The following is a 27,427-nucleotide window of genomic DNA, read 5'->3' as shown; positions in this document are numbered from 1 at the left end:
CATGTGCTCATCATTAGTTGTGAGGGAATGCCATTATGTTTAATTACTCTTCAATATTATTTATTTTCTTTTAGAAATAGAAAAGTTTTTATTTTCATACACTATATTCTGAGTATAGTTTCTCCTTCCCCAACTCCTCCCAGATCCTCCTTAGGTTTTAATAGTGGGGTCATTAAAACTTAAAATTTGCTTAAAAACTTTGAAATCTGGGAATGAGTAAGTGTATTTAGTTTTGTAACTTTAAATATGTGGTTAACTAAAATAATGAGGCAGGAAGGATGAATTTTCCAAAATTGAAGAAGTATGCAGAAGAGATGAGTTGAGACTAGAAGTTTGTGTCAACCCGGTGAGTCTTTAGACCACAGATTCCGGAGCATCTGTAAGGCAGTGGGGTAGCTGTTGCCACACCCTGACTGTTGGATATACAATCCTATGGCTCCAACTCAGTGCTTCCCAAACAATGCTCAGGTTGAGCATGTGTCTTCAGTCTGTGTTAATCAGAGGCCTCCTTGCTCTCATGGGTCTTGTGTCTGTTAGTAAGAGTTTACAAGTGTAAACTATGACATCTGTGCTCTTTCCTTGGCCTTGTAGGAAAACACATATTTAAGCAAATTATGGAATAATAAAACTCAGTTATTAGACCAGTGAATGCCAGAACACTCAGCATACGTCTGAGTTCACAGTAATTGTCATGCTCTTACCCTAGGAACATTCTGTTATTTGAAAGATCAGACTCAGATGTGACAGGTTAAGAAATCCCAAATTACTCTTCCTAGTTATACTGTTTTATATCAATTCACTATTTGGTAATCTTTAGAATCTGAGACAAGTTCTGTTTCCTTGCGCCTTGCAGAGTGAACGCTGGTCATCACTGCTCCTCAGATGTGCTCACTCTTGAACTACTAGTTAGTTTATACCAGGTAGCTGGGGAAATAATTGGTGAAGTCTCTTCCTGGTAAACTCTTAGCTTTTTAGAGGAGTCCAGAGGACTGGAGACATCGATCACTTGGAAAAGGTGAAGGTGGTAACTTTCCTATCATTTGAAGAGCAGACTTTGTCAGAGTCTCACCTAAGTCTTTGGACGTGGTCACACTAGTTGTGTGTTTTACATTGGGACTTTAGCATGTGTAGTATTAAAACCTGGTACACTATAGTGAACACAAGGATTAGTTATAACCATTCCATAAAATGGAATAGCTTGTTCCTATAGCCATGGTAACACCATCATAAAACCATAATGTCAAATCTCTGCTGAACTCTGCAGGAAGGAATGTGGTAGGTATCAGCCTGTGTCCTAAAGATAGTCATAGTCTTGCCAGGACAATTATAGAGAAAAAAATTCAAGTAACATTTTAATATTAAAAGGAAAAGCTCAGGGAAAGAGGTTTGGAGCTATAGTGTTGGGGAGGAGAATTCTTGGAACTAAATTTGCACATTACAGCTTGGCTTTTTAACAGAGCAGTTGGGTTTATAGCAAATCTACTTAGTAAAAAGTGTTTTTATTCCCATTTTAATAGATGTAAAATAGTGCAAAATAAATTAATATTATATCACTATGTGGTGGAATCAAGATTCTATCCTTTTGTTAGAATATTGACTAGCAGTGTTTATAAGTACTATCTTTGTGAGTTCGAGGCCAGCCTGGCCTACAGAGCTAGTTCCAGGACAACTAGAGCTGTTACATAGAGAAATCCTGTCTCAGTCACCCTCCCAAAATAAAAGTACTGACGTGTTTAAACAAATGAGGTACTAGCATATGAGACTAATGTACTCAAGGAAGGGATAGCGCCTTGCAGCCTGTCTGGGTGACACACACTGGTGTGCAGTTCATTATTCAGACACTGAAAATATGCAAATGCGTAGCCACCAGGGAGTGGCATAATACTGTCATTTACCAGATGTGTGAACGAGTGTGTACAAATTCACTGGACTCCCTTTAAAGTGGAATCCCAGGTTCTGAGAAATACTTGGTTGGCTGTACTTTTCTCATTTTTCCAGCAGTCATCAAGAGAGCCTGGTCCAGCAGGCAGGGCAGAGTTCTGCCTCCCTTTGTGGCTATGTTACGGAAGGAGTGGACAGCCCAATGAATGAATTGATAATCGATTATATGGCAGTATGTAATATAGCCAGCTTATAACTGTTGTTTGAGAAGAAAACAGTGTTACTTCTGCCCTGCACCTCTTTACAGTTCTTTACCGAAATTGTGGATTCAGCTCATCTGGGGTTTTCTTCATGCAATTTGCCGCTTTATTAGTTTTTATAATGTACTTTGTGTGACTGAGTATTTTCTCTGTGAAGACTAATGATTAGAGATAGTTATGGGAGTGCCTATTCTAATTTACTTTGTATCCAGTTTTGAGTTGATTAAATACTTTGGCTTTCATTGTCACTGTGAAGAATCCATCTGGCTGGAAATCTCTGTGCTAAATTTGTTCATGTCTAGAAGAGAGTAAAATTGTTCCAATAATTTTCATTTCAAACATTTCCCATATGTTATGTTTATATCTTTACATCTTGTATTTAGTCTTAATTTTTCTCTGAAGTTTTATTACTTTTCAACCTCTACTTGTGTGTAGGTGTAAAAAGTGAAATAGAAACTTATCTTTTCCATTTTAATTTTATTTCTCTTTGATACAGAGTAGGTGTTGGACTAATTTTGTTAAATGATGAATCAATGAAGGACACGTGGGAAGGCGGTCGCTAGTGTGATTAATCTTGTTAGAACCCACAGCTGTTTTCACAACTTCACTAAACTGTGGACTCTGGTGAATCAGCACTGTGTATACCTCACTGGAAGCGTTACCAGGGGTTTGCATATTAAACACTAAGAAATATTTGTACAGTGAATACACACTTGAAATCTTGCTCCTGTTCTGTGCAAGGCTGAGACTGATTCTAGTGGTGAAAACAAACAAACACACACACAAAAAACTGGGAAATAAAATCTTTGAATCTAAGAAAACATTGTTTTAGTTCATTATGGCAATTAAGCCTGTCAGTAAACAAAACGTGTCCGTGTTCTTAGAACATGTTTGGGCCACTGCTATACTGCAAAGTGCTGTGCGTTTACTTTTTTGCAGACACAAAGTAGAGAGAATATATTGGGCTGATTCTTCGCCTCACTGGTGTGTGTATGTAAGGGATACACAGACCTGCATAGCCAAAGATAAGCCCATAAGAGAAAGGCATAGCACATTTTATTAATCAGTGACTTTCTCCTGCAAGGGTTGGAAAAATGTGCTGTATTTGGAAAGAAAAAAAGAAATACTGTGTTTCTGTTCTCAAACAGGCTCTGTAGGCAGATTCTGGAAAGCTGATTGTATTTATTTATTTTTCTTTTTCACTTTTTTTTTTTGTTAGCAGTTCCACGATCTCATCCTGATTGTATTTATTTCTCCTTTCACTGTTTTTTTGTTAGTAGTTCCAGGATCTCATCCTCAGGACTCAGAGTGAGTCAGTTTCCCTGTTGCCCAGCACTGGGTGCCAGAAACTGTGGGAGTGAAATAAGGTGTCAGGATCACTCCGAGGATAGCCATACAAAATGTGATTGGACATAAAGGTTGTAATCTAATAATGATAGACCCTGGGGAACGCCAGCGAGGACTCGGCTATCCTTCCGTGCCTTTCTGTCAGCCCCTCCACCACAGCTGTGTGTGGTTAGACCCAGGGGCAGGAGACTTTGCAGGTCAAGAACCTTGTAGCCTTCATGGCTCTCTTTGGAGCAGGAGCCCTAATTTTATGACCTCCTGTGTGAGAGGAATTCTGATTCCTGTAACTCACTTTTGGGAAGAATGAGGGACTGAGATAGGAGGGCAGGAGACAGTCAGAGACACATTGCTTTAGGTCACCAACTTCAGCTCAAAGTCACCAACCTAAGGTGATGTACCGGGTGTGGTGTTATGTCTTGAGCTCCAACAGATGACAAAAAGAAGGAAAACAAGGCTGTGCCTTAGACCGTGTCCATGCAGTATTAAGAGCAAATGGCCTGGGGGTGTGCTTCCTTGTAGGCTGTGAGCTTCTAGGTGCTGCTGCCCTTGGCATATCCATCTGCATAGATTCAAGGAGTTTGGAGTGTACCCAGGCCAGTGTTTACTCATAGCAACTCAGCCACTACCTCTTAGTGTGGGTACTTGTCCAAAGAGTAAACTGGCAGTGAGGCTAGCTCCTTCTTGTTCCAGTTGTCTACACTGGTGATCCTGTGTATGCATGTTGAGGCATAGTTCCTGTCTGTGAGCATTAGATACAGTGATATCTGTGTCACCGAACTCCTATACTGACGAAGACTTGGATTGGAACAGAGACCAAGGGCAAGCATCGATTCCCCATTTTTTTTTTAATTGTAAAAATTTCCTGGGTCTTGGTGAGTTTCACATAGTTTTCTTACATATTTGACTCAATAAATTCTATACCAATCTTTTTATTTAGCCAGGCCATGATGAGCTTAATCCTGATTGGAGGTTGTCTCCTGAGAAGAGGAAGAAAATAAAAGGTGAGTGGGGGTTACAGCTCTACAAGTTTCCTCTTATCACTTAATTATTCTTTAGATGTGTAAAGCCTCTAGAACTTCTTCCAATTACCACAGAATTGTAGCAAGGCATGTGATTTTTTTTTTCATTTTTGTTTCTTTATTTGAAAGACTTATAGTTCTTTCTCTGAATTTTTTATACACCTTTATATTTGAAATAATTTGTTTTCTAAAATGATTTGTAAATGGGGACAATCAACATTTGCTATTAAATGAAAGTAATACTTTAGTAGTAGATTCAAACAGAAGAAATGACCCCCCCCCCATTTTTTGTTTGAGATATATGATGTTTTTCATGTGCTGGTGATTTCAGTTTGCAAGTACTTTATTAAGAATTTCAGTTTGCAAGTACTTTATTAAGAATTTCAGTTTATGGTTTTCTCTTTTGTCCGTCCTTACTGTGGTTTGTTATCAGGCTAATTCTTATGTGATGGGATATATTTGCTGTTGTTCTTTTCCTTTCTATATTATGGAATATTTGGAAGTGCTAATGTGTCCTCATTAAAGGTCTGGTGGGATTTGGCAGTGACTCCCTCCCATCCTGGACTGGTGCTTATGCTGTGAGACTCTCATCATTGCTTCATTCTCGTAGTGAAGTCTAGGCGCCTTCACATGCTTTTGTCCTCTTGATTTAATGTTAGTAGGTCATATGAGTTTCTTCTCAATTGCCATTGTTGTGAATACAGGTTTTCAATGTATTCTGTCATAACTTTCTGGATTTTGGTGGTACCTGTTACAGTGCTACTGTTTGGTCTTCTTCCTTTTTTGGGTTAGTTTGGGTAGAGTTTGTCAATTTCATTTTTTCAAAGAACCAACACTTGTTTCCTTGACTCCTTGTATTGTACGTTTAGTACTTCATTAATTCTGGAACCCTTGTTAACTGTTAGTCTTCTGATTTTGGTTTTGACTTCTTTTTTCCTGAGACTTTAATGTGCTCTGTTGTTTATTTGAGATCATTCAGAGTTACAAATGTAAAAGCTTATAGCTATGAACTTTCCTCTTAATAAAACCACATTTGCTGGATCCCAAAGAGTATAAACAGTGCTTTCATTTTCATATGATTCTAGGAATTTTTAATTTCCTTTCTGATTTCTTTACCCTTCAAGAATGTTCAGTCTGTGGATTTTGTAGTTTCTGTGGTTTCCCTTGGTATTGAATTCTACCTCTATTCCACTGTGATCTAGTAAGATGGAAGAGATGATTATATTTCTTGTTTTGTTTTTGGTAAGATTTGCTTTATGGTCTAATGCAATCTATTTTAGAAAGAGCCTCATGGGCTACTGAGAAGAATGTAGATTCCAGAATACACTTAGTTGTCTCTGTAGTCTATTTGATATGGTGAAGTTTGACTCAAGTTTATGTCTTTTAATAGTTTTTGTGTGTGTCTGGATGATCTGTCTATGGATTAGACTGAGGTATTAAAATGGTATATTGTTGAATCTGGATCTTTCTCAACTGTGTATTATCTAATAGTTTTTTATGAAGTTCATGTACTTATAATTGTTATATATTCTGCATAGATTGTTCCCTTTATTAATATATAGTTGCCTCTTAAAAATGTCTTTGACCAATTTTGTCTCCTTTATCAGATGTTACTTGTTTTAGATTATAGCAACTTTCAACCTTTTACTATCAGTCTCTGTGATTGTGCCAGTGAGATGTGTTTTGTAGACAACCAAATGATGCGTCTTGGGTTTTAGTCCAGCCAGCTACTGAGTTTCTAATTGGAAAGTTAAGATCACTCATCATTACTCTTTTTTTAATGTTTATTTATTTTCATTGTATGTACATTAGTGTTCTGCCTGCATGTATGTCTGTGTGTGTGTCACAGCCCCCAGAACTGTAGTTGTGAGCCATCATGTGGGTGCTGGGAATTGGGAAGAGCATCCAGTGCTTTTAACCTCTGAGCCATTTCTGCAGTCCCTGTCTTTAGTCTTGTTATTAATAGGGATGTGCTGAATTATGTAATTTTGTGGGTTGATTACCTGGGTTGTTCAATTATTGTTGACTTTTTCTTTTTCCCCCTGTTCATTTCAGTTATTTACTGCGTTGGACATGAGTGATTCTTTCTCTTTTGCTCTTCTCTTCCTCTCATGAAATTTATTCTTTTCTATGTTCTTAGGATTAATAGCACCCATATTGTGCAGGTGTCCATTAAGTACCTTCTGCAGTGCTGGCTTGGTAGTTAGTTATTTTTTCAGTTGACACTTACCTTGAAATGCCTTCATTTCTCTATTGATTTTTTTGAAAGATAACTTTATTGCATGTAGTAGTCACAGTTGGCAGTTATTTATTTTCAGGGCTTCACTTATCTTATTGTTCCATTCCATCTGTTTTCTTCTGCTGAGAGGTCAGACATGAATTTTGTCTTTAAGAGTAGAGTTTTTCTTCTTGGAGCTTTTAATATTGTTTGCTTTCTAGCTTTAGCATCTTGAGTACCATGCGTAATGGAGCACATTGGTTCTCAGTTCAAGTTTACTTGGGGTTCTAGCTGCTTGTAGTCATGTCTTTTCCTTTATTTGTGATGCTTTCTGCTATACTTTGATTAACTGGATTTTCTCTGCCTTTGCTTTGTATTTTAACTTCATCTTCTGCTTCATCATTTCCCAGAGTTCTTGCATGTTGTAGTCATAATTGTTTATTTCTTTTTATTTTTTATGGGTATCTGAATGTGGTATATTTTTCTTTCCAGCTGCTGGCAATATAAGCTCCAGATGCATGCATGAGCCTAGAAACCTCTAATTTAAACAAATTGCTTGAGGCTTCCATTTGAAGAAATGTGTTAGGGTCACCCCCTCTTTTATTTTAAATTAATGAGTTGTTTTCCGTCTGACTAATTTTTAAAATATTTTCTTTTTGAGTTTAAGTGTGCTTTAAACTTTATGTTATAGGCATCATTGGGCCATATCATATATATTGTGAAATAATACTCATTTAAAAAAGTACTATGAAATTATAACAAAATATCATGACATTTCCTTTTAAATTCCCCAGTTTGGTGAACCATAATTATTTTAGTATCAAAATTTTTTATTTGTTCTCTATTAAACGATAAGTAACATATCAACAGTTGGAAGCTGATATTTTTTAAATATTATACATTTTTATTTTTAAATATGTCTAAAATGGTAGGAGTACATTTTCTAAGATCTTTTATAACATTGTATATGTGGGATTTACATGCATCTGCTTTTCTACTTACTATGCTGAAAATGGTTACGTATCTCTTTCTTGAGTATATAATTTTGTTTTTGATGAGTTGTGTCCTGTCCCATGTCTCCCTTCCTTTTTTGGTTACAACCTAGGGTCTTACAAATGCTAAGCAAGAGCTCCAGTTGTCAGCTGTGTGTCATTGTTTTGAGGAAAAGGACCTTAAAGTGCTTACTTTGCCTTATTGTTGCCCCTTAGGTATTACTTAAGTGAATTACTGTACCTTTTCTATCTTTACCTGAGTAAGAATTTGAATGATGCTTTCAGTTTTACTTTCCTCTTCTATTTTTTAAGGCATCATTGAAATCCCCCAAATAATGAACTAACTTGGAGTTTAAATATTACATGAAGATTTTGCATTTGAATCACATTTGCAGATGTATTCACAGTTTCTTTTTCCTTCAGATAAAGAGTCCTTTTACCCATTGATTGATGTCAATTGGTGGGCAGATGGTGCAGTGACCTTGGCTCGATGCTCTGGGGCATTAACTGTTTCATCAGCGAAAACTTTGAAGAATTTACTGGGAAAATCCTGTGAGTGGTTCGAGCCATCTCCCCAAGTTACTGCTACCCATGATGGGGGCTTCTTAAGTTTGGAGGTGAGGTTTCTCTCTTTGAGAGGACATGTGCACTAAACTGAGTATTTGGCTTTTTATTTGTGTGTGATGTAGTTCTGTGTTTAAACATAAGTCTGTTGTTGAAATACAATACTGAGTATAATGTGAAAAATCCCATAATCCATGAATTAAATGTATTATATTGGTAAGAGAATAAAGAACATTTGTAGCTATTTTGTTTCCTTTAAAACATTTCATCTTCGCCTTTAATCCCAGCACTGGGCAGGCAGAGTCAGGCAGCCTCCAAAACAATACAGAGAAACTCTGTCTGGTTAAAACCAAAAAAAAAATTCATCTTTACTGGACATGATAGATATTTTCTTTTTTTCTAGATGAGTCATTTGAAAATATATAATGCTGTCATTACTTTCCTGTTAGGAATTACTTAATGTCTGTATTATTATTTCTTCAAAGTATGGTAACCTAATTTTTTTTTCTTCTTTCAGAAGCATGTTGTTTATCATGATGAAAGCGTTGGCCATGTCTTTATAGCTGTGTCTGGTGGTTCAGTTCTTAGTGAATTCTTTCAAGGGTGTAGTCCTCTGTAGCTTTACTTCTGCGTATACTGACAGACATTCTTAGGTCTGAAGTTTACCATCCAGTCAGAGATCTTCCTTACAGAAAACCACAGTTTCAGTGCCAAGCCGGTTCTGGTTATGTTAAGTCTCAAAGGAAGTTATCTTAGCAGCCAGCCTTTCAGCTTCAGGCTTTGTGACATCGCAGGACTATTCTTGGCAAATGAAATGCAGACCTTCATGCCATTTTCTAAGTTGTCTTCTCGTTTTTTCTACAGCAAGCGCAGACATACTAGAACTTAAAGAAACTCATTCCCAACTCTTTTAGTTCTGTGAAGTCATTGCAGATATTTATATTAATGTCTTGTTATTAAAGTGGTCTTCAACTTTAAAGATTTGGAAACCATATGAATGTGTATATCTAGGTCTTTGATTTGCTTTGTTTTCTTTGGATCTATTGTGAATGACACGTAATGAATCAAACCAGAGTATAGTTAAAATAATTTTTCATTAGCTTTTAAAAATCCGTCTTTAGTTTCTTATCATTAATTTTATATCTCCCCTTTCAATTTAGTGTGAAATTAAACTTGCCCCCAAACGATCTCGCGTGGAGATGAGGGCTGGAGAAGAAGATGAAGGAGACGAGGATTCTGACTCTGATCATGACACATCTGCCAAGGCTCGTTATTTTGGTTACATCAAGCAAGGCCTTTACTTGGTGACAGAGATGGAGAGGTTCGCACCTCCAAGGAAACGGCCACGAGCTATCACTAAAAACTACCGCCTTGTGAGTCTGCGCTCCACAACTCCAGAGGAACTTTATCAGAGAAAGGTGAGCCATCCATCCTGCTGCTCCTAGCTCTTGTTTATTGCAGAACTGTGTACTATTTCAGTAACAGAAGAGATCCAAAGATGGCGTGTCGGCTTAATGACATGTGAGAAATACCAGTTCTGTGAGCTTTTTAGAAGGATGCTCTCTTTCTAACTGAGGAATCAAAGTCAGTAGTGGATCAGAACTCAGGGACTAGGAGACAGCCCAGGGCAGTAAGCATGCGGACCAGAGTTCAGATGCCAGCGATCAGCTAAATGCCTGGTGGGCATGCAGCACTGCACCCAGTGCTCCTGAGGTGAGACTGGAAAATCGCTGAGCTCTGAGTTCACATGAGAGACCTTGTGTTGGTGTATAGGGTAGAAATCAATTGAAGAAGACATTTATCCTGCTTTGGCCTCCACATGTGCTTGCATGCATGTGTACCTTCCACACACACACATGCATAAACAAAAATAAACAAGGAAACAATTCATTCTGCTCAGTTATCCATCTTGTGGCCTAAGGTGTTTAATATGTTTCATTATATTTATTTATTTACTTAGCACATGAGTGTGTGTGTGTGTGTGTGTGTGTTTGTGTGTGTTTGAGTGTGTTTGTGTGTGTTTGAGTGGTTCCACAGTGCATATTTGAAGGTCAGAGGACAACTTGCAGGAGTCAATTCTCTCCTTCCACCATGTGGTTTCTAGTGATTAAACTCAGGTTGTCAGACTTGGCATGAAGCATCTCCTTGGTCCTAGCCTGATATTTTTTCTACTTGCTGTGTGCTGTCCTGTTACGCCTGCTGCACAGCCTGTATCGGAGAATGTGGCGAGGGTGTCGAGATAGATGACACAGAGACCAGTTGGTTGCGTTAAGAAAACTTTATGCTCCCCAAATCGGCTTAGGAGAACTTCCCAAGAAAAAACGCTTCCCTCCAGAAAAACTTCTGCCATCTATACATGCACAAATCTCCAACAGACCTCTCCTTCTTCCTGGCTGGTGGTTAAAAATCTCTGACACCAGCATCGGAAAACAGCAGGGAGCAGAAAAAAGTAGCTAGCCATCAGGAAGATCAAAGTCAGGGTGTTTTAGTGAGTGAGCCCTTATCAAGCCCTTATCAGGAATTTATGGCATTGGATTGTTTTCAGTAAACATGTTTTTAGTAAACATTGTCTCCCAGCTGCCTACTCCCAGGCTGATGGAGGAGTGGGTTTCCTGCCAGGGTCTGTGATCCCCACACTGTCCCTCCTACTTGTATTTAAGTACAGGTCTCTACTAAGATTACAATGGTGATCCTGTCATAAAGCAGGGGAACCAGCATTGGACCTAATCAACCCCTCTGAATGTGGGTACCAGCTAGGAGGCTGAGGCAGTCTATGGAACGTCTAACAGTGGAGCCAGTGGTTCATTCCTAGGTCACAAATGGACTTTGGGAGCCCATTCCCTATGGAGGGATACTATTGCAGCCTAGATATGGAAAGGAGGGCCTGGGCCCTCCCCCAAATGATGTGATGGACTTTGATGATCCCCTGTGGAAGGCCTCACTATCCCTGGAGAGTGGGTGGAGGGTGGGTTGGGGGTAGGTTGGTGAATGGTGGGAAGCATGGGAGGATGGGAGGGTGAGGGGATGGGGGATGGATATGTAAATAAGAGTGTTCCTAAAAATAAAAAAAAAAAAACAGATTACAATGGTGAGCTTCAGCAGCTGGCTTGGAAGTTTGTGTGGCCAACACTGCCTTTCAGAGTTATTCACTGTGCTCTGGCAATATTTTGAATGAATGTTGACCTGAGCCTGACTGCAGCCTGCCTCTAGTGCCAATTTTGGCCACCATTTGGCTGTATAAGCAAGAGCTTTTCATCATGTTTGTTAAAGTACTAAATGAATTCCTGACTCACCTGCTTCTCAGAATGTCTGAGCTTCTGGTAACACTGCATGTGTATTCATAACTCGTTGTGTAGGCCAGGCCACTGTCTTGATCCTTCCTCTCATCAGAACAGCCTCATGGGTAATTCATGTCTGTTTCTTTGACAAAGATTGAAAGTGAAGAGTATGAGGAAGCCTTGTCTTTGGCTCACACATATGGCCTGGATACGGACCTTGTCTATCAGAGGCAGTGGAGGAAGTCAGCTGTCAACATTGCTTCAATTCAGAATTACTTGGTATGTGTAAATAGTTGTGATAACATGATGAAATTCATATTTATGGATTATCTTATGCTTATAGAGCATTTCACACTGCTAATTTTTGTATAGGTAAAGAAGTGCTATCTTGGAAAAATTGTCAGGACATCTTTCTTCTGCTGTAGGATTTTGATGCTAAAGATATTGAATGTATACTTTCGATAAACCAATCATCTCTTTGTTTGTTTCCGTTATTGAACCTCTCTTCACTGACGTTGGCCAGGCCCTATTTAAGAACCAGTAGGAGAGTCTCAATGTTGAGATTGGCATTTCTGGTAAGGAGAGATTAACCACAAAGGGGCAAGGAGAAGTTGAAGGAGTATCTTCAGACCAAGAGACTTCATTTAGGAGATGACGCAGTAGTTGGGACAGATTGCACGGAAGAGATGCTCTGGGATTGTTTTGGACCAGAGCTGGTCTCTAATGGTTTGAGATGGAAAGAGAAGATGGATATCTGCTTGGGTGCCAGTAAGCTGAGGTGGAGGTCAGAAAGTCTAAGTCTTAGCAAGCAGGACATGCCCCAGAAGCAGGGTATAGATTAGGGTTGGCAAGCAAGTAGGACCATGACCAGGATTGGCAAGAAAAACTTTCTGAAGATCTATTTCCCATGAGTTTGTATGATTGAGTTAGCTTGACCCCGTGTGGTGCCTCTCACAGTTAAGTGAAATAACCACAGTCTGTGGTGCTCCTAGAGTTCCACTTCAGAGGTAAGTGTGCTCACTACGTTGGAAAACACCGTATCTTACCTCTCTGCTCTATATTCTTTCTTGTACAACCAAAATGCAATCTAGAGGCATCTACAAAAGATCTTTTTTATACTATAAGAAAAGAGTACTAGAGCTTTGTGTTTCACTGTGGCTCATTAGAATTAAAAAATGATTGATGCTGTGAACCTAATGCCCCCTCCCTTCCAGTTCTTTCCCCACCCCTTTCACCCTTTTCTTCTAGCCCATTTCCACTCCTTTGTGACTCCCGCTGACCCACAGAGCTTCTGTCTGCCACCATGCTAGGCTGGGACTCAGTCTCAAGGATCTGTATAGAGGAGGAGGAAAGATTGTGAGGAGGTGGAAGATTAAGGAAATATGGTTCTTCCAGACACTGCAGAACCGATTCATGTGTGATCTCGCAAACATGTGACACCATGCACAAGACCCCCACAGGTCCAAACCAGATAGGATCTTAGCACTGAGAAGGGGAAGTAGACACAAAGTCACACCCCTAACCAAGAAGCTATTTGTAACTGATGCCAGCTAGGAAAGGGAAAACCAGTGTTTTCCAATGGGCTGTCACTAAGTGTGTCATCCACACTCAAGGGCAGGCCCCATGCCCTGGAGTAGTTGGTCAACACACAAAGGACTTTTTTTCCCTATAGTGTTTCCATTATGGTACTTTTTGTCCTATTAGTCCTGCATCACCCTTGGAAAGACAGAAAGAGAAAAAGAGCATGATGTTGAGTTGGTATGGAGGTAGAGAACATCTGGGAGGAGCTGGGGATGAAGAAACAATATGAAGAAAGTTTATTAAATAAAAAAAGTTTAAACAGGGTTGGAGAGATGGCTCAGAGGTTAAGAGTACTGGCTGCTTTTCCTACATTCAATTCCCAGCAACCACATGGTGGCTCACAGCCATCTGAAATGAGATCTGGTGCCCTCTTCTGACCTGCAGGTATACATGCAGACAGAACACTATACAATAAATAAATAAATCTTAAAAGATGTTTAAACAAACTAGAAAGCCTGAATGATGTTTGGAGTTATACTTTTTATATCCAGTGGCAATCACCAATAGTGAATTGAATTAGTGACTTTTTAGGTTGGTATCAAGGAGCTACTTAGGACCAAGGTCTTTTAATGACCCTAATACAAAATGTCTAGTTATTATCTAAAATTCTAGAAAGCAGTCATCCGGTTTTATATGATGACATGTGTTCTTAAATGTTTCCTTTTCTTTTTCTTTTTCTTTTTATGTAGAGTAAAATTAAGAAGCGGTCGTGGGTTCTCCATGAGTGTTTGGAGAGAGTCCCTGAAAATGTGGATGCCGCCAAGGAGCTGTTGCAGTATGGGTTGAAGGGCACAGACCTGGAGGCTCTCGTGGCAATAGGGAAGGGGGCAGACGATGGCAGGTTGGTTTTGGAGATCTACGCTCACTGCAGAGGTGACATAGAGAAAAGTAGGCTGAGACATTGGGCCAGGTAGACATAAAGTTACCGTTGAAGCTGTTGCGGTTGACCAGTGCTTTCTTTCCTGTCAGTTAACTATATTTGCAGGTGGTGGTTCGGTGCTGAGGGCACGTCAGGCTCTACACACACTTGCTTCCTGCCGGGGCTCTGTGCACTAACAGTGGACTTTCCATGTCAGCCTATAGGGTCATGTTAGTGTTTACCCGCCTGATGAACCTACCCTCAGGTGTTTGACACTATTTACATGCCAGTTAATAATGTAAGAATAGTGTTCAATTGTGGGACAAGCTATTGTTTACCAGACATTTGGGACTTTGTTGAGATATAAATAATTTATATATACCTGACAATTATATAATTTTAATGAGACCAGCATTTTTTTTTACTATGTTAAGATTGTATGTGTGATATTCCTATCTATGAAATGCCAATCAAAACCACAGCAACTTATCATTTAAATCCAGTTACAATGGTTGTTACAAAACGACAAAAAATAAACAAGTGTTAGTGAGGACACAGAGAAAGAAAACTCTTATGCAACTTTAGTGAGAATGTAAATTGATAAAAACCACCATGGAAAATGAAATGGAGGTTCCTCGAGAAATTACAAAAGGTAAATGCCATGCACTCTAGTAATTCTGTTAGTGTATATTTATAAAAAGGAAATGAAAATCTCTACCCCTATTAAAATAGCATTGTTCACAATAGATAACATATAGACTCTAGTAAGATGCCTATCTACAAATAATCAGATGAAGAAAATACAACATATTCACACAATAGAAGCATCGTTTTTTTGACCATAGAACCATAAAGCAGGAGGCTAAAGAAATGACTCAGTAGTTAAGAGCACTTAACTGCTACTGCAGAGGACCTGAGCTTGGTTCCCAGTGCCCATACTATACTCTAGTGCCAGGGCATCCAATCCCCATGTGTTCAGGAGTGTGTGCTCATGTGTGCGAGCGCGCGCGCGCACGCGCGCGCACACACACACACACACACACACACGATTATAGACAGAAGTCGTTTGAACTGTAAAACCTGTTTTATGTCTGGTGAATGTACCCTGATACCACCCTTATTATTTATCCCATTGTTATAGTGAAGGAATGCTGTTTGGCAGAAGTTTAAGAAGGTTTTTTTTTTTTTTTTGGTAGAAACTAACTTAGTTGAATAAATATAGGAGAAAGCAACTTTTTATTACATGGAAAAAGAAAACCAAGCTAATAAAAATCAACTGAGTTCATTTCTCTTTGCAGATTCACATTACCCGGTGATGTAGACATTGACACCATCGCCTATGAGGAGCTTACCCCACCTGACAAAGAGTCTGCCAAGAGCAAACGGCAGAAAGAGCTTAAGAAGAGACGTGAGCTCTTTAAATTAGTGAACTTTTCAAAGTAAGCTGTTCATTGGGAAGTAAAATCTCTGATCATTTCCCTGTGCTCTTACTGTGTGAATCTCTGAGTTACTGAAGCAGCTTGAATGTATTACTTCTTGTTTAGCCCTCATGATTTTTTGTATGGTTCTAAGAGCTGTAGCCCCAAGGGAACAAGGGTTTTTTTCATGCTGTTTTGCCTCCTAGAGAAGCGTATGTATGTAAATGTGAGCAGCTCAATCGAATTCTTCCACACAGGTTGACCCTGGAACAAAAGGAACTGTGCCGTTGCAGACTAAAGTTATTAACCTTTTTAGATCGACTTGCAACATATGAGGTAAGAATTGATTTTAGCCCATCAGTTATGCTCATCACCTCTTCTGATACATGCCATCACTGCCCTAGTGTCTGATATTTCAGTCTTTGAGGTTCTGTATATGGGAAAATTAATTTATTGAAAAAACAAATTCTTTATTAGATTGGTTTTGGTAAAAACTGGAAATTATAAAAGGCCAGAAGTTGTATTGTTAGACTAGAGGATGAAAAGACTTTATCTGTTTCTGTGCACATGTACTTTCTAGATTTAAAATCCTTTTCATTTACCACTTGTTCATTTCCAGGTAATGGCACAGAGTTGATTCTAGTGTGGAATTTCAAGGCATACTGAGTGTCAATATTTATAGAACTAACATTCTCACCCATTTTAATGATTTGTTAGTGAACTAAGTTTAGTTGATTGATCTTTGATCTTTATTAGAGCCACTCTTGAATTTAATAGCAATATGCTTATTTGTTTTTTGGGGACACAAGCACATATATCCCTCTGCTGGGCATTTTGTTTATATTGAGTTGTACCAGTTTAGATAGTGTTTAAACATGGAAGTAGACAGCCCATGCTTGTAATGGTGGTAAATTTTTGGAAACTGAGGCAGGGGAATTGTCTTGAGTTTGAGAGCAGCCTGGGCTATAGAGTGAGACTTTATTTCAGAAGGCAAAAGGCAAACAAAAATACTAGGTGGGAGTGAGCCACGTCCAATGACTGAGCAGTTTGATTTGTATGTGTGTGTGTTTCATGCGATCCTCTTATGTAAAGTTGCTCAGGTTTCCTCTTCCATCTGGAGCCTTAGACTCTGAGTCTCATTTGTGTTTGGCATCAGCCATACTGCTGAGCAATGTATGGAGCCTCTCGTACATACGCTCTTGGCCTAATAATGCTAAAGGTATTTAATTAACCCATCTGACCCTCCATACAAACCCCGAAGCCTTGGATTTCCCCCACTCCTTGAAATGATGTCAAACAAAGCACTGAAAGAAAAACTGTTGCTGGCAAACTGGAGATCACATGTAGAAGAATAAGTTAGACCCCTGTCCCTTCTCACCAAGCATTAAAAAGAAAAAGCCAGCATGGTGGCCAGGCATGCTAAGCACCCAGCAGATAGATGCAGAAGGTCTTGTGTGAGTTCCAGGCTAGCGTGGTCTACACAGTGAGTTTCAGGACAGCAAGAGCTACATAGTGAGACCCTGTCTCAACAACCAAAGAAGAAAGAGGTGGAGATAGAAGAGAAGGGTAAAGAAAAGAAAACACTAAGAGTGAGTTCTTTCTGTGGCTGGTAAGAGTGAGTCTATAATCTAAATGAGAAAGCTTTGAAGAGTTCCCGATGAGTTCATTGGCTGATGCTGGCTTGGTCGTTGGACTGTCTTATTCCTTTAAAGTATATCCTTTTTATTCTAGTTCTGTGACATTTTGAGGTAATATTAAGAGTAAACATATTGGGAACTGCCTGTGCCTGTAGAGTATGGCTCATTTTCATAATTCACTTTCGTTTTATTGGATGATAATATCTTAGAAAAGATTCTTGCAATGTTGAATTTGACTGTGCACTTAATATTCTTTATTATTCACTGGCTGTTGAATTTTATTCTCCATATGACAATAGTAAGTATATTGTTATTATATTATGATAGTGACCTTTAAAGTACTTTTGAGACCACTCATTTTAGGAAATTAACCTTTTAGGAGTCGATGTCTTGGATGAACTTGGCTATTAAAACTATGTAATGAGAATGTTTGGCTGTCATGCTTGCCAGTTACGTAGCAGCAGAGATAGGCATTGCATTTTCATATTGGGCATGGCTAATGCTTTGATTCCATGCAAATAAGATAAAGGTGAATTCATTTACATTTTACCTAGGTGCTTCCTACATGTCAGCTATAATGCTGTTGCTGGAAGTAGGGAGACATGTGAGCAGCAGTTTTCATGCAGTACTCAGGACACAGACATTTAGTGAAGGAAGCAGAGGAGAGAAGAGTACTGAACTCTTCCTGGAGATGCCCAAGAGGCCTCTATTAGGAACTCGCCATCAACTAGTCCTTAAAAAGGGAAGATTTATAAGAGAAAGGAGGGTAGAATTCAGAGTTTTGACTTGTTTCCTTAACTCCAGAGGTCAGCATGGTATCTGACTCACTGTAGACCTTGTAAATACTTGTTCAAAAATACCTTCAAAATTGCCCTCACAAACCATCAGCCTATGTCCCTAATACTTAGTCCCTAGAATTTGATAATCTTCTCACATGTATTTGAGGTCATCATTGCTAGCCATTTTTTGTGGATATGAAAACTGAGTCTATAGCTTGTACAGCTATAGCTTGTCCAGATAAGTAGGAAGCATAAGGAGATTAGGAGTTTATGATGATAACTGGAGTCCAGACAGAGGCCTTAGGGCATGATCGACAAAGCTGGCATGTCCTTGAGAATGTGTACTGGCTTCGTGTTTTATAGCAGAGAGAAGAAGGGACATTGTGTGTTAGCGGGAACAAGTTATTAGAGGGATGAGGAGAGAGTCATTGAGTGGAAGAAAGGAGCATGCTATGTAATCACAGAAATAGAGTTGAAGTGGTATTCAGTGTTGTTAAAATGTTTAGGTTTGTCCGGTAAGGAGACACAACCCGTGACTCAACGATCCCACGTGGAGTTTATTGGTAGACAGGGAGGGAAAGGGGGGTGACAGGTAACCGTGGCGAGAGAGAGAGAGAGAGAGAGAGAGAGAGAGAGAGAGAGAGAGAGAGAGAGAGAGAGAGAGAGAGAGAGAGAGAGAGAGAGAGAGAGAGAGAGAGAGAGAGAGAGAGAGAGAGAGAGAGAGAGAGAGAGAGGAGAGAGAGAGAGAGAGGCAGGGAGGCAGGGAGGCAGGGAGGCAGGGAGGCAGGGAGGCAGGGAGGCAGGGAGGCAGGGAGGGAGACAGAGACAGAGACAGAGACAGACAGAGACAGAGATGAGAATAAGAGAGAGTAAAAGAGTAAGAGAGCGAGAGAGCGTAAGCAGGCAGGGGTTAATCCTTTAAAGGAGTCCTTTACAGCTGTGTGGTTCTCACAGAACTCTGGGCTGGCCAGAGTGCTGCCTGTGTGCATCTTGCCAGGAAACAGGGCAGGCCAGCGTAATGCCTGAACCTTTCACAGAGCATGGGCGGTGTTTCGAGACATCGAAGGTTCAGAGGTGTGTTTGTTTTGACCATCCTTGAAGGAAGGAGAATCACATTGGTGAAGATGTAGTCTTACAGTTTTGGTGGGTTGGAAACTGAATTTCCATCAAATAGTAATAGTTTAAAATGAATGTTTTCAGCTAAGAGTGGTGGCTGAGGAACATGTTGGAAGTTTGTAAATGACTAGGAAAGAAAAGCTCATATAAGTAGTGCCCACTCTCCATTTGAACACTTTGATTTTAAGTTTGTCAGAAGTTTTTTAGCCTTTCATTATAAAATATTCAAACTTGAAGAGTGGTAGAGGATAGTATGATGAACTCAGAGGTACTTCCTCACAACCTCCAACATTTTTAGCATGTAGCTATCTTGTAGTCTTTAGGTTTTGCTTCCCCACATCTGCCTTTTTTTCACTTTAATATTTTCATGAATATTCCAGGATGTTCTGTATCTCTGATTAATATGGACTTTAAGAAACAACAGTGACATTATTGTTTGTATCAAAGTCAACCCAGTTTCCTCATATCATGTGATACCTACTTCATGTTCAGAGGTCTCTGGTGCTTGACAGATGCTTTAAAAGATACACTTAACTCATTTTTTACTGGTTGAGCTGCTGGTTGAAGGCAGGGGAAGTGTACTGTTTGCTGTATCTCCAGTGCTTCTCCCAGTGCCCTAGGACAGGGTGGACACTTGTCCCTTTGTGTTTGCTGAGTGAGTGAAAGCCTCACTTGTGTTTAACACCACTCCCTGTAACAGTAGTAAAATTCATGTGCATTCTCATGTAGAGATGGTGGGTGCTTATAACAGTGGCCATGGTAACTGTTGCTTATCTGTTGTATCAGGTGCTTTTTGGTTGTCCTACAGAAATCAATTTAATTTTCACTATTTTATATTTATTTATAGATCTAAAATGGTAATAACACTTATAAACAAATATAGGCTCTCAAAAGATAAAGTACTTAAGTTAGCAGTTGGTAGTTGAAATAAACTAATTTGGGCCTTATTTATTTTGGCAGGCAGAGGTATAATGGATTTTAATATTTTCTTGTCACCCGTATTTAGAAGTGTATTTATTGTCACTGTTTCCCTCAGGAAATCCTAGGGGCGCCTCATGCATCTGAACAGAGATATGATGCTGAATTTTTTAAGAAGTTCAGAAGTCAGAATATTGTTCTCTCAGCAAGAACGTATGCTCGGGTAATTGCTTTTTGTAAATAGTGTAATTATGGTAATTAATACTAAGTCTTGGAGGTGGGTAGTCAATGTTAGTGCATGCATATACTCTTACACTCTTTTCTGTTGTAATATTAACAACTGTACAGAAAATGGTGCTATGTTTTGAAAATGTCACCATTAGAGTTTTAAAATAGTGCCTTGCCTTTCATCCAGGAGAGTAATGTCCAAGCCCTGGAGATCCTGCTGACATACCATGGCTCTGATCTGCTCCCTCATCGCCTTGCCATCCTCTCCAACTTCCCAGAAACCACTTCTCCACATGAATACTCAGTCTTGTTGCCTGAGGCTTGGTATGCTACTCTGTTTTATCGATTATGATTGCGCTTGTGTGTGTTTAATGGTAGACACCTTACATCCTAACAAATAATCATTTAAAACTTAGTTAAGATGAACAAAAATATATTTATCAAAATAGGATCCCTTCACATGGACTTATTTTCTGCTTAAACACAATGCTTAGGCTGACAGTGCCTGCTTGAATTACTTCTATCTTTCAGAAATTGAATTGGAATTCTAATAAGTAAGATTAGAGACCCTGTAGTGTCTGCATCCTGCGCCGCTTCACAATCTTGTCTCTGATTGAAATCCCAGAGACAGAATGGTGAATTCATAATATGATCAGTTGGACTAATAATGCTCTTTATTCAATATCAAGGCTGTTTGATAAGTGGTCATGCCAGGCATCTGGATTCTAAGCCAGTATAGACATCAAGCCCCAGTATTACCACTATGCTTTAGTAGAGACCTCAACATCTCCTTTTATTTACTTTATTTGTACTTTTTGGTCTGTTGTTGAGATAAGAGCCTCACTAGAGAGCTCTCACTGGTCTGGGACTTGCCATGCAGAGCAGGACAATCTCTGGCATGCAGTGACTTCCTGCCTCTGAGACGCCTATCTTAGGTCAGCATGACACATGGGCACATTAACTCTTCTTTAAAGACATAGGGTGACTTTGTAAAGTGGGTCCTTCCATTGAAATAAGAGGCTATCAGTGTCCTTAGGGGACAGGAGGACGCTCCATGTGGTTGTTTTACCCAGGATCCAATAACCTGAAAGGTTTGTTTTGGTTTTAACTCATGGAAAAGGCATTGGCTTTTCTATCTCTTTATTGAATACCTCATTTATATCTTATTCTGAATTGCATATTTTATCCACCTTCTTATTGTATTCTCTTTGAATTCAGTAAGGAATTTTTGAGTTCATTGAACTGTCTTGTAATCATTCATTTGAATTCTTTGGGATTTAATTTAATTAACTCTTGTAATCTGTTAGTGCAATGTTGATAAATTTGTAAGGAGTCATATTTCCTGGACTCTTTGATGTTTCTTGGGGTCTTTCAGGTTTCTTGGTTAGTTCATTGATTGAATTTTTGAAATCATCTGTGTTACTTCAGATGAAGGACTTTTTAAGTGAGACTAGTATGTTTGGTGTGTCTTTCCTAGCTGTGAGGTTTTTCTTTCTCTCAGTAGCTAAACTCTCACCCAATGTTCTCATGACATTGGATATAATCAAATTATGCCCCCCAAACTGCAAAAGCAGCCATAAGTGATAGTCTCAACATTAAATACAATAGTAGTTAATTCAAAATTGCCCCTTCAACTCTAGTAACTTTTTGAGAATGAAGAAGCCAAGAGAGTCTGCTTGTACTGATTTATTAGTTATGGAGTATAGGAATGAAAAGAGAACCAGTTAAGGTTGACTAGCAATTAATATTAGAGCAGCAGGAAAAACAGAAGAGAAAAAGTCAATAAAGGGAGAGTAGCAAGAGCAGGTGAGACAAGGCAGCTCCAGCTCCAGGCATAATGGCATCAGAATGCTGGAAAGAAATGCACATGCAGAGCTTAAATTGATCCCAGCACTGAGGGATGAGACAAGGGACCCCATTCCCAGGCTAGCCTAATCCCTTTGGGAAGTAATCTTAGAGAGCAGGAGTAGGGGATTGAAACTTTATGGAACAAAATAGTGTACAAATCAGAATTGATTATATAGTGTCTGTTTCTGAGACCTTGCCTGAGTGATGATCCCCTGCACTGCTTCTCCTTTTTGGGCCCCTGGGCTGGTGTTTTCTGGTTAGAGTAGAACCTCCATGGTGTTCGGCCTCTTAGTCTGATCTTCATGCTTTGTCTCCCAAGCAGAGTGTGTGATTTGTGGATCAGACAGTGGGTACTCCATTATTCTGTGATTTTTTTTTGAGAGAATTGGATATATGCATTTCTTTTCCAGAAAGTGTACATAGGAAAGTTGCAAGTAGTTTTATTTGAAGGGTTTAGAGTACCATACAGAGTAGCAGTCTGGCCCTTGCTTGTAGCATCTGTTTGTCTGTCCATGAGCCTGGGAGGATGCCTGCTTCTCTCCCTCTTCAGCCAGGCTGTTCTTAGTGGGGTATGGATGGACTCAGAAGAGGTGCTGAAGTGACTGGGACTCACCATGTGCCTGTCTGTGTCTGGAGTACATGCTGCACTGGCCAGGCCAGGCTGGCCCTGATTAGTCAGTATTTTTCTATAGAATTAATTTTCATTTCAGGTATATATATGGGTGTATGTTTGTGTTTGTGCGTGTGGGTTGGAGCACATATTTGCAAATGTCTGATCCCTGGGAACTAGAATTACAGGTTGTTAAGAGCCTCCTAACATGGTGCTAGGATCTGAACCAAGGTCCTGTGTGAAAGCAATGAGCATTTTAAACTATCAAGCTATCTCTCTAGTCCCTGATTAGCCAGTTGTTTCTCTCTCTCTCTCTCTCTCTCTCTCTCTCTCTCTCTCTCTCTCTCTCTCTCTCTCCCTCCCTCCCTCCCTCCCTCCCTCCCTCCCTCCCTCCCTCCCTCCCTCCCTCCCTCCCTCCCTCCCTCCCTCCCTCTTTCTTTTTTGTTTTTTCGAGATAGGGTTTCTCTGTATTGTTTTGGAGACTGTCCTGGAACTCACTCTGTAGACCAGGCTGGTCTCGAACTCACAGAGATCCGCCTGCCTCTGCCTCCCTAGTGCTGGGATTAAAGGCGTGCACCACCAACTCCCGGTTAGATTAGCCAGTTTTTATTGATTCAAATTTTATCATTTCTATGGCCAGGAAGCATCCTGTAAGCAGGTTTTCTGTCCCACCTGCCAATTCCAAATAACCACTCAGATAATTATTATTAATTATAAATGCTCAGCTGATAGCTTAGGCTTGTCTCTAGCCAGCTCTTACAGTTTAAATTAACCTATGTCTATTAATCTATGTGCTGCCCCAAGGCTTGTTTACTCCATCTATGAACTTCCCATGTTTGGTTCTTCCCTGTTTGACTCATGACTCCTCCCACTCCACCCTCCTTCTTCCCAGCATGCTCTCTGCCCTGAAATCCTTCCTACCTACCAGCCAATGAGCTTTTTATTAACAATGAAAGCAACACATTTCACAGTATACAGAAGAACTATACCACATCCTATCTTGTGGTCTATATTGTCATTCTTAGATCATAAGTGTACTTGACATTGATGAAATGTGACCAAGTAGTTTAAAGCTTTGAGATTACATTTTTTTTGTCACATGTGATGTATCATTTTATTAGCTACCTATTCTATGTCAGTTTTGCAAATATATTTACATTTTGTTTTCAAGCCCCAGAGCACATTTCTTAGTTAGGATCCTTGTTTAATTAATAGAAATACTCATTATATAGATGAGTTTTTATGTTTCATAATTTTGAGTATGTAACACACTTAAGAAAGAATTTTGTTTATCTCAATCTAGATTTCTCTGCTTTACCACCTTTTTTTTCCCTTTAAAATCAGAGTGATGACTGTAACATGATGAAAAGGTGAATTGGATGACTTGGCTGTCTGTGGGAGTTATGTAGCTCAGCGTGAGACCCCGTATCTGGGCTTAGTTTGCTACTGGCACTTCCATCAGTGCAAAAAGGAAAGTGGTGTGATTTTAAAATATGAAATGGTGTGATTACAGTGACTCTCCTATCTTAGTTAGCATTTTTATTGTTGCGATAAAACACCAGGAACAAAAGCAATTTGGGGAGAAAAGGGTTTATTTCATTTTACAGCTTACAGTCCATCATCCAGGGAAGTCAGGGCAGGAACTCAAGGCAGGAACTGAAACAGAAGCCATGGGGAACTCTGCTCACTGACTTGTTCCCATGACTTGCTCAGCCTGCTTTTCTTATAAGCTTAAGGACCTCTTGTCCATGGTGGTAGTGCTGCTGTGGGCTGAGCCCTTGTATATCAGCCATCAACAAAGAGAATGCCGCACAGGCTTGCCTACATGCCAGTCTGATGGAATAGTTTTCTCAATCGAGGTTCCCTTTGAGATGACTGCAACTTACATCAAATTGACAAAACTAACCAACACACATGAATGCAGAAGCCACTAAGAACAGTGCCTGGAGTGCATGCCATTAACAATTATTAACAGAGTTTCCTACTAACTCTGGCCTTATGTACTTAAATTCTGTATATACTTACTCTCTTAGGCTTCTCATTGGATTAAGTGTATATTTTCAAAAATACTGGAAGGGAAATAGAGAATTAGTATTCTGTTAATCAAGAGTTCCATCTCATTCATACGTAGAGCACAGTTTTCAAAACAAGAAACTGAGTTATCGTTTCTGTTGTATTGTGACACATGCATTACTGAAAATCTTTGCATGTGCACATTGTTCAAAAGAAACTGTAGAAACTGCAGGGCATTTTAGAGAAATGAGGTAAATGAAGTTGAGGCATTTGTCACACTGCTGGAAAGAGCAGCTAATAAAACTCACACATGGTTTGATATGTGTGAACTGATAATCACACATAATACTGAAGCATGGCACTGATGGGAACTGAGAAAGAGCTTTTGTTCAGAAGCCATCATCAGGACACTGCAGGTTGTGAGTTCTGGAGACGTGGAAGGAGATAACAGAAACCTGATGGAAACTTGAAATTCCAGGTATGGTTGGAATGATGTCTAATGTACTTTTTGAAAGAGGAAGCTGGTTGCCAGTGAGGAGTATGCATGTACTGGTGCTGTTTTTGTTCATTTAGCTGGCATGTGCCCCAAGGATGGCTGAAAAGATTATGTGATTGTTTTGGTGGGGAGATGTAATTGAAAGTACAGTTCTCTAGTGTGGGCTTTGTAGGTGATACTGCTTTGTCTCACTGTCAAAGGTTGGACATGCAGGAAGCATCCTTCAGAGAAAACTGTGCATTGGCAACAAGAAATAGGCTATCTGTAAGTTGTTTGCTAGTACATCAATTTATTGGGATACATTTACATTTGAAACTATTATAGCCTACTTATTATACAGTACAATGAACTAGCTACAGATTTATTTATCTAGTGTTTTACTAATACCCCTATTCTGTTGGAAGAGGCTGTCCTAGATTGCTACATTGCATATAGTCGTCATTTACTTGAATTTTTAAAATTTTACTTTTTTTTAACATTATTTTATTTTATGTGTGCAAGTGTTTTACTGGCATGCATGAATAGGTATCACTTCCATGCCTGGTGCTCATGGAGGCCCAAAAGAAGGTATTGGGAGCTGAACACAGGTCTATTGTAAGATAACCACTAAGTCACCAACCTGTCCAGTCCCTAAATTCTGTACTTAAGTATTTGTCAGTTGTGAAATTCTTTGACAGAATTACTAGGCAATAAAAATATTCATTCTGATGTAATATACTCCTAGACAGTGACAAGAAAAGACTGAATATTTATTTTGTGCTATTATGGCAAAGTATTTATAAAACAAGTGTTGGGATTTTATTAATGGGATAGGATATCTGCAGCATTTTGTTATGATTCAGGAAACTGTGGCAGCTTTGCAGTGTGTTTGTGTTTAATCATGGAAATTTAGTGAGGTCACTTGGCAGTTGAAGGTTTGACTCTGAAAAGTGTCCTAGCCCATGCAGAAGGACTGCGAATGGTCCCTGAGCTGCAGATGTTCCCATTTTCTTTTCTGTTTTGTGATGATTATTTATCTAGTTTCACATTTCACATTACTATTTTTATTTAGTTCCCCAATAGTTTAGATGCCATTTTATCAAGGCTAAGTGTAAAGATGACTAAATGAACAATTTCAGAATAGATTTGATTATGTCAAATTGATTTACCTTATATTTAAATCATTAATCTAATTTTTGGTGGGGAGAGTTGAGTCAGAGTTGCTGTATAGACTGGCTTGGCTATGAATTCATAATGTAGCTCAGGCTAGCCTCAGACTCACAGTGTTCCTCTTGCCTTAGCCTTTTGAGTGCTGGGATTATAGGCATGTACCACCATGCCTGACTTGGAATCATTCATACAAATTATATCACCATGTCATTAATACTAATCTGCAGTTCTCTGAAATTTTTGCAACAGTTGGAACATTTTCAATGACATCAGAATTGACCCCAGGCAGTTTTCAATTCAGAAGGTATAGCACTATTATTTTTATTTTCCTTGAACATCAACAGGACATCATTCCACAGTTGGTTTCCGTGGATGTATTTTATATTTTATAAATATTCTGGAAGTTTATTTGCCATAAAGAATGTTTTAATGGTATCTTGCAAAGCAGATATTTTCTTTCTTTTTTTTTTAGCTTTATTCTTTTTTCATTGAAATTTATAATTAGTCATGAGTATATGTGAGACTGATTTAAAAATTATGATATTTCTGAATGATTTCATTTCTTTTGTAAAGACATCTTAAAGAAGACATGAGTCACTTAAGATTTTGTGTTATTTCAGTAGAAATTTTAGCTTGTGTTTGTGTTTCATATATAGGCGTTATATTAACTTGGATAGGTAGATATAAATATGAATGCAGTATGTTCTCTTTCTCCAGATAAATTATAATCTAGCAGGGAAGACCAGAGGGATAGGTATAGATGTAAGTACCTGATTAATGATGAGAGGATGGGGTGAACCAAATGGCTCTGTGGGTAGTGGTCTGTTTCCAAACCTTATGACCACTGGGGTAGAATGAGAGAACCGACTCCTGCGTGTTGTCCTTTGACCCCCTCCCCCGCTTGAACCATGGCAGGTATGTGCCCAAATACATGCACATACATATATAGATAATGCAATTTAATAAAAACTGAAATGATTGTTTCACAGAGGAACACAGATAGGTTTGGAGACAGGAGAGATTACATTCCATTGCAAAGCAGGATCAGGAAAAACCTTCTTGCAAAAGGCAATGTTTAGATCTAAGCCTTGAAAATTCACTGTGTGATTGTGGAAAGTCTGAGTAGGAAAGGGATAGTTGGAAAATATTTCATCTGAGACTGTTCATGTACTCATTACTTATTCACAAGGTGCTAATGATGTCCCCTATTAACTCC

At 39.2% G+C, this 27,427-nt stretch overlaps 1 protein-coding gene across 6 annotated transcripts in view; it reads left to right on the top strand.

The window, feature by feature from the left end:
* Nbas (NBAS subunit of NRZ tethering complex) overlaps positions 1 to 27,427 on the top strand; it is a 275,296-nt gene that overhangs the window by 53,358 nt on the left and 194,511 nt on the right. For all 6 annotated transcript variants that reach the window (XM_005079052.4, XM_013119856.3, XM_013119857.3 and 3 more), the window contains exons 13-21: positions 4,426 to 4,489; positions 8,141 to 8,334; positions 9,442 to 9,699; positions 11,713 to 11,838; positions 13,830 to 13,981; positions 15,298 to 15,438; positions 15,675 to 15,753; positions 19,986 to 20,090; positions 20,283 to 20,419. In XM_005079052.4, coding sequence (XP_005079109.1) covers positions 4,426 to 4,489; positions 8,141 to 8,334; positions 9,442 to 9,699; positions 11,713 to 11,838; positions 13,830 to 13,981; positions 15,298 to 15,438; positions 15,675 to 15,753; positions 19,986 to 20,090; positions 20,283 to 20,419 — 1,256 coding nt within the window. The remainder of the gene's footprint in view (positions 1 to 4,425; positions 4,490 to 8,140; positions 8,335 to 9,441; positions 9,700 to 11,712; positions 11,839 to 13,829; positions 13,982 to 15,297; positions 15,439 to 15,674; positions 15,754 to 19,985; positions 20,091 to 20,282; positions 20,420 to 27,427) is intronic.

The sequence above is a fragment of the Mesocricetus auratus genome, unplaced genomic scaffold, assembly GCF_017639785.1.
Source record: "Mesocricetus auratus isolate SY011 unplaced genomic scaffold, BCM_Maur_2.0 Super-Scaffold_100024, whole genome shotgun sequence".
NCBI lineage: Eukaryota > Metazoa > Chordata > Mammalia > Rodentia > Cricetidae > Mesocricetus > Mesocricetus auratus.
Note: the sequence above shows the minus strand (reverse complement) of the source record. Positions and strands in the feature narration are given on the sequence as shown.